The sequence below is a fragment of the Loxodonta africana genome, chromosome 1, assembly GCF_030014295.1.
Source record: "Loxodonta africana isolate mLoxAfr1 chromosome 1, mLoxAfr1.hap2, whole genome shotgun sequence".
Lineage (NCBI taxonomy): Eukaryota > Metazoa > Chordata > Mammalia > Proboscidea > Elephantidae > Loxodonta > Loxodonta africana.
This window is the reverse complement of record NC_087342.1, coordinates 219,631,484-219,638,946: the sequence shown is the minus strand read 5'-3', so window position 1 is coordinate 219,638,946 and position 7,463 is coordinate 219,631,484. Positions and strand designations below refer to the sequence as shown.

The following is a 7,463-nucleotide window of genomic DNA, read 5'->3' as shown; positions in this document are numbered from 1 at the left end:
GGCAGGGAGTGTGTGCCACGCAGTGGGACCAAGGGCTTTGGAGAAAAAGGTAATTCTTGCTTCACTTGAAGACGATAACCTGGCCCAGTCCAGCCTAGCAGAAATCCTGCAAATTCTGTGCTTTTCTGTGTTTCTATGGTGCATGCATTCTACCAATAATTGGAATGTCTGATTCATTTGAAACCATCTTGAGATATTTATATTAGATCAGTCAAAGAGACACTGAATAAAAGTAAGGTGTCATGGCTGAGGAGAGGGTTGGGGTAGAAGCGGGGCAGGGTGGTGTGCACAGAGTTCGTCCCCTTTCCTTCTCAGCCCAGGAATGTGTCATGGCCCCTTTGCTTTCACCACGGGATCTGAAGGTGCCTCCGGAGAGGTCCAGAGTTAAATACCTAAAAACACCTGGGAAATGAGAAGCTGGATACAGGTGCTGGGTGCTTTCAACTACAGACGGCGTGACAAAGTAAAATCACAACGGTACTATGTTTTGGAAGGCGCGTGTGTAAGCAGAGTTTTAAGCAGCTCCATTTATTTGAGTAAATAGCTTGTAAATAAATCATTGGTAAACATTACAAAATTAAATACATTTTCAAAAGCTTGCCAGTATACGCAAAAGTCACAAACATAGTTCTTTTAAAAAATAAAATATGTTCAGAGCACCCTTGATATAAAATGCCTGACCCCCGTCCTCTCTGACAGGGCCACCTAGAGACATTCCCCACTAGGTGGGGCTTCTGTGGGGAGGCATCGGGCCTCCTGGAGGGAAAAAGCAGTTTCTACCCTTACCTTTTACCCCACCCGTATCCTATCTGAATGTTGATCCCTCTCCAAGGAGCTGGTATGTAACTGAGAGGGGCAGGGCAGGTACCCCTGACCCAACTCCTGGCAAGAGCATAGAGATATGCAACTAGGGCCAAGAGCATGATGGAGGCTCCAGGGTCCTCACCACATCCCACTGAGAGGAGCCAGAAATGCAGTCTCAGGCATCTAAACCACCAAATGCTCCAGTCATCAATCGTCCTGAAGAACGGTTGACTGGGGGGTGAGGGATGGGGTAGGTTGTGCCCTATTCCCACCTCTGCACTTGCTCCAACACTCAATTCACCCCCTTCTGCAGAGGCGGATTACCCAATAAGCAAGGTAAGCATGGGATTACTCCTGCGTATTTACTAATCTGTAGTGAACAATTTCATCTAGATGTGGTGAAACCCATGTGAAACTGTTCACTACAGATGTGTAAATAAGCACAAGTAAGCCGTCATTTGTCCCCGTCATTTGAAAAGAGGCTTTGATTCTGTAAGAAGGTGCTGTGGGGTTGGGAGAGGGACAGTATCTTTGATGTGGTAAAAACTGATCTGGTAAGCAAGGTAAGCATTGTGTTTACCTTGTCTGTTGGCTAAATCCGCCCTTGCCCACTGGTCTGATGCTTCCCCAGGTACAGAAGCAACCAGAATCTTCTTCTAAGGAGGACGATTCTTAATCTGCTAACTTCCTTTTGACCTGCTTTCATGGACAGAGAATACACAGTATTTGGTGGAAAGCAGAGAATTAGATGCTATACAGTGCTTCCTTTATCCACTGCAAAACACTGCTCAGAAAACATGGGCATTTCTCTAGAAATCTGATGAGTTCTTCAAATGAAGGGTCCACACACGTTTAAAACACCACAAATGAGGCAATAAGTACATGACCTGGCAAAGCATTCCAACCAATGAAATAATATGAAGTCCATGAATTCAGCCCTTGACCAACTCAACTTTTTTGTAGCATAGCTCATCAAATAACGGATACACTGAATTTTTTCACTTTGGTGCATCAAGTGAATTTTGAAGGTCAGCAGCACTCACATGAAGAATGCTGAGTGGTCTCTTGAAAACACACATGCTGTGACCTTCGATGAAAGAACAACCACACGTTTATTCTATCAATGTGAAAACAAAAAAACCTTACCTCTACAGTTTAACTTAGGTGTGTGCAAATATATACAAGAAATTTGACATCTGAGTCAAAGGTACAACTTAAGAAAAAAGTATTACCAAACTCGTTGTAAGAAAACCATCTTCCCTGTACAGTAAGGCCCTAAACATCTGATCCGTTGCAGAAAATGCTGCCTGGTACAGCCCATTCTGATGTCCACCTGCTTTAATAATCCTTGGTTGAGCTGCAGCCAGAGTTGTGATATTTCCACTATTAAAATGTTACACTAACAAAAACCTTTAAAAACAGAAAAGGAACACTCTTGAATAAATGTCTAATACAATCATTCCCCCCACCCTCAAAAAAAAAAAAAAGTTGTTCAAAAGGACATTTATTCTTTGATATATGTCTTCTTGTAGTCCAAATCCCAGGACCCTTTCTTCTTCTCCAGGAGAGTTCCACCCTGGGCCAGAGTCATACAGTCTTCTTCTGCGGGGGGCTCAGTTTCCTCATGCCTCTTATCCGGGAGAGCAGCTCTTTGATAAATTCCTAAAAGAGATCAGAAGATGTTGAATGGGAGGGAGTTACTCTATTAAAATGTATATGTAAAATCTGCTTAAACAGCCATCGACTGCAGTTAGCCTTAGTTGATGAATTTGGTTGAATGTTCTAATCCAAACGTGGAAGATTCTTAAACAAGAGTTCTTCAACTTCACACCTCAAAGCCTTTCTACTGCTGTACTCTCTTTAGGGAGAAAACCAGGTTCCCTTCCCTCGTTTCCCTTGCCTCTCTGGCCCCTAAAAGCATATGTGGTTTAGATCAGTGTCTCTTAGCCTTTAATAAGTATATTCGATCACCTGGGGATCTTATTAAAATGTTGATCCCTGTACTACCCTGTACATTCTGATTCCATTGATCTGGGTTGGGGCCTGAGAGTCTGCATTTCCAACAAACTCCCAGGTGATGCCAGTGTTGGCATCACACAGTCCAGTGTTGGCATCACACGGTCCAGTGTTGGCATCACACGGTCCAGTGTTGGCATCACATGGTCCAGTGTTGAGCCCAGTTGTGGTCCAGGGATCAACACTGGCATCACCTGGGAGTTTTTTGGAAACGCAGAATCTCAGACCCCAACCCAGATCAATGGAATCACAGCATACAGTGTGGTACAGGGATCAACAGTGGCATAGCAAGGCTAGACCCATTTGTCAGGGATCTGTTAAAACACAGATTGCTGGGCCCTACTCCCAGAGTGTCTGATTCACTAGGTCTGACAATCTGCATTTCTAACAAGCTCCCAGGTGATAACGCTGGTGGTTCCAGAATCACAGAGAACCACTGGTCTCGATCGCAGTAAAAGTCTTTTGGCTTTGAGCGAAAACCATAGTTTAAAAAAACACACACACACACACAACTTTTTTTTTTTTTTTTAACATTAAGCCCAGTAAATATGAACACACCTGAAATAAAAATTTAAAGAATAGTTACTACATGCTATGCACTCTGGTATTTTCTAGTCTGTTATAATTCCGTTAAAAAAAAATGCTGGAGGAGACCCACTAAAAGAATTTCATCACCTATTAACGGATCAGGACCCAATGACAGGAAACCAATCTAGAATGATGCCCACTTTATACCATCAGGAATTTTTCATTGTTGTCTCATGTTGCAAGATGATGGGCTATCAAACAAGTCATATCTCTTGGGTAATAATCAACTTGTCTTCCTATTTTATATTTGCCAAAGATAATGCTGATAGCCAGTCAGACTCTCTGATCAGCAAGTGGCTGCCAGTGAAGGATAGCCCAGACGTGAGCACATCATGGATCATCCAAGAGTAAAACAACCAAGAAACTCTATTCTCCATTAGACCGGTTGCCATGGAGTGTATTTCAACTCATGGCAACCCCATGTGTGTCAGAGTAGACGTGTGCTCCATGGTGTTTTCAATGGCTGATTTTTTGGAAGAAGATCCCCAGATCTTTCTTCCCAGGTGCCTCTGTATGGACTAGAACCTCCAATTTTTCAGTTACTAGCCAAGCATGTTAACCATTTGTACTATTCTCTTTTATGACCCCCGGAAAAACTGAGACAAAACTCAGACAACTCCCTCCACCAATGACAATCCTCGGTCATGAGGTCTCACGCTAAATGGTCCCTGTGGTTCTCACCAGCTCTAAGACACAACACTCTCAGATATTTAATGTCTTATTAGCTGCCATGATTTTTTTTTAATAATCTTTTTGCTATTTTAAAAGTAATATGTGCTTTTTCTAGGAAAACTTGGAAAATACAAATCAGTAACAATGCACTCCCCCCAAGTTAACTACTGCTAATATATTTTCTTCTATGCATATTGTTTTACCTAGTTATGACCACCCTGTATAAATATATCCTTTTTGCACTCAGTACTGTATCAGAAGCTTTTTCCCACATTAAATATTCTTCCTAAAAATTAATTTTAATGGTTATATACTCCTTCATTGTATGGATGTTTTACAGTTTGCCTAATTCCCCCATCACTATGTATATGAGTGGTTCCTGGATTTTCCAAATTACAAACAATGCCACAACTAACATTTCTGTGCATAAATCTTCACCTGTATTTGGATTATTCCCTTTGGGTTGTGTTATGGATTGAATTGTATCCCCCAAAAATATGTGTTGTAAATTCTAACCTCAATATCCTGTGGTTATAATCCTATTTGGGAATGGGTTACCTTTGTTATGTTAATTAGGCAGGATTAGTGTAGGGTATATCTTGAGTCAATCTCTTTTGAGATACAAAAGAGATTAAACAAGTGAAAGAAGCAGAGATGGGAGAAGAAGGATGTCAAACCACATGAAGATGGCCCAGGAGAAGAAACTCAGAGACAAGGACCTTTCTTCAGAACTGACAGAGAGAGAAAGCCTTCTCCTACAGCCGGCACCCTGAATTCAGACTTCTCGCCTCCTAAACTGTGAGAAAATAAATTTGTTTGTTAAAGCCACCCGCTTGTGGTATTTGTTATAGCAGCACTAGATAACTAAGATAGCTAGCCCAGAAGTGTGGGTCAAAGAACATAAACATTTTAATCACTACCATTTCTGAACCTTGGACAGAAGGGGATACATGTTAAGTAAAAAGGAGGCCCTATTTTAATTTTCTGAACATAGTCTCTTTTATCCAATTTAAAGAATTTTCTAGGATGAAATAATATCACATTTTCCCATTTATTTTCAGTTTTCATTTTGAAAAGCTAAGTGTGCTTCATATTGGTCCTTTACTATGTGGTTTAAACAGTACATAGTATTCTGCATATACAGTTTTAATTTAATTGTTTCTGGAAACTGTTTCTCAAATGGCTGCTACAAGGAGTTTCATTCAGCATTTGAATATAGATTTCCTTCTTTTTAAGGAAAAAGTCAGAATCACAAACCCTGTAATTTATCTTGTTGATAACTCTGATAATTTTTGTACCCTGTTTTAATAAAAATATTTTTCACAAAGATCATTTTAAAAGTAAAGATTAAAACCACATAAGGAATAATGTTCCCCCAACCACAGACCTTTCTTCAAAACAAAAATAATTTGGTAACTGAAACTAAACTCAAAGTTCGCCAGAAAACTGATCACGCTGTGCATAGGTCTCAGTAACTAAAAAGTTTAAATGAATGATGCAACTTATTATCTTAAACGATATAACATTATTGCTTTATGTGTATGATATATTAATGAAAACCACTAATTTCAAATTTCATATTAACACAATTTTTATGTCTATATCTTAATTTATTGTACACTACATGTTTTAAACCTCATTATCCATGTAGTTCCCATTCCTTTGGGTAGACCCATTTTCCATCTGGTTTTAAGAAAATTCATTATGATGCACCTTTTGGTAGTTTATTTCATTTTTCTCGTGCTTGGGCTTGTTCGGCCTCTTAGATATGTAAGTTTATAGTTTTCAGTGAATTTGGAAAAGTGTTGGTCATTATTTATTTTTTTTCTATCACTGTTTTTTTTAGGATTCCAATTACTCATATATCAGGCCACTTGAAGTTGTCCTGTAACTCGCTGATAATCTGTTCATTCTTCTTCTGTGTCTTTTTTTTTCTGCGTACCTCATTTTGAATTGTTTTTAAGGCTATGTCTTCATGTTCTCTACTCTTTTCTTTTGCAGTATCTTATCTGCTGTTAATTCCATTTGGTGTCTTTTTCATCTAGACGTTGTAACTTTCATCTCCAGAAGTTTAATTCTCGTCTTTTTATTTATACCTTCCATGTCTTTACTTAACACGTTCAGTCTTTCCTCTAGCTTTGAATATATGGAATATAGTTGCAATAACTGTTTTAATGTCCTTGTATGCTTATTCTAATATCTGTGTCAGTTCTGAGTTGGTTTCAATTGGCTCATTTAGCTCATTATAGGTTTGTTTTTTTTTTTTTTTTTTGCTTTTTTGTGTAATTGGTAATTTTTTATTGGATGCCAGACATCGTGAATTTATCTTGTTGGGTGGGGCATATTTTGTACTCTTATAAGTATTCTTGACCTTTTGATGCAACACAACTAAGTTATCTGAAAACAGCTTGATCCTTTCAAGTTTTGCTTTTAAGATTTGCTACATGTGACCATGAGAGGATTTAGTGTAGGGCTACTTATTCCCCAGTACTGACCCTTCTGAGTACCTGACCCAGTATCTGTGAATGATGAGGTTTTCCAATCTGGCTGGTGAGAACAAACACTTTTCCTGGCTCTGTGTGAATGCTGAGCACTATTCGAATCTTTTCGGGTCATTCTTTCCCATGCTCTGATTAGTTCTCTGTGGTATACACAATGGGACCCTCTGCAGAGAATTTCCCATAGATGTCCAGATATCCAGCTTCAATTTAAAAGCTGGGAGGAGTTACAACTCTAGACCTGCATTCTCCCATGGCAACTATCAGCTGCACATGCCTATTCTCTTCAGATGAGACAATGTTTACCACAGTCCCTACCTCTCCCTACTGTTGGCACCTGTCCACTTTATTCATTTATGTTACCTGCCTGGCCCCTATGGATGCCTATAAACCCCCAAGTTTGCAACGACTGCTAACGTAGGGTCCTGATGGTGCACAGAGAAGCTTGTTGAGAAGAGAGAGAGAGACAAAGAGTGAGTGCTCAGAATGAGCAAAAACTCAGAGCATAAAGAACTAAGGCATGGCAGGAAGCTTCAAGGTGTTCTAAACTGTTGTTGTTAGCTGCCTTTGGATTGGCCCTGACTCATGGCCACCCCACGCACAATGAAACAAAATGCTGACTGGTCCTGCATTATTCCCATAACTGGCTGTGGATTGGACTGCTGTTATCCATAGGGTTTTCATTAGCTGATTTTCAGAAATAGATCACCAGGCCGTTGTTCCTAGTCTGTCTTAGTCTGGAAACTCCACAGAAACCTATGGGGCATAGCAACACACAACTCTCCATTGATAGGTGGCTGTGCTTGAGGTACACTGGCCAGAAATTGAACTTGGGTCTCCTGCATGGAAGGTGAATATTCTAATACTGAACACCAATGCCCTCAC

General features: G+C 40.1%; 1 protein-coding gene across 1 annotated transcript in view; it reads right to left on the bottom strand.

The window, feature by feature from the left end:
* Positions 1–438: 438 nt before the first annotated feature.
* Positions 439–7,463, bottom strand: part of PPP1R14C (protein phosphatase 1 regulatory inhibitor subunit 14C) — a 104,194-nt gene continuing 97,169 nt past the window's right edge. The window contains exon 4 of the mRNA XM_010602755.2: positions 439–2,466. Within this exon, the coding sequence (XP_010601057.1) occupies positions 2,392–2,466 (75 nt within the window). The 3' untranslated portion in view covers positions 439–2,391. The remainder of the gene's footprint in view (positions 2,467–7,463) is intronic.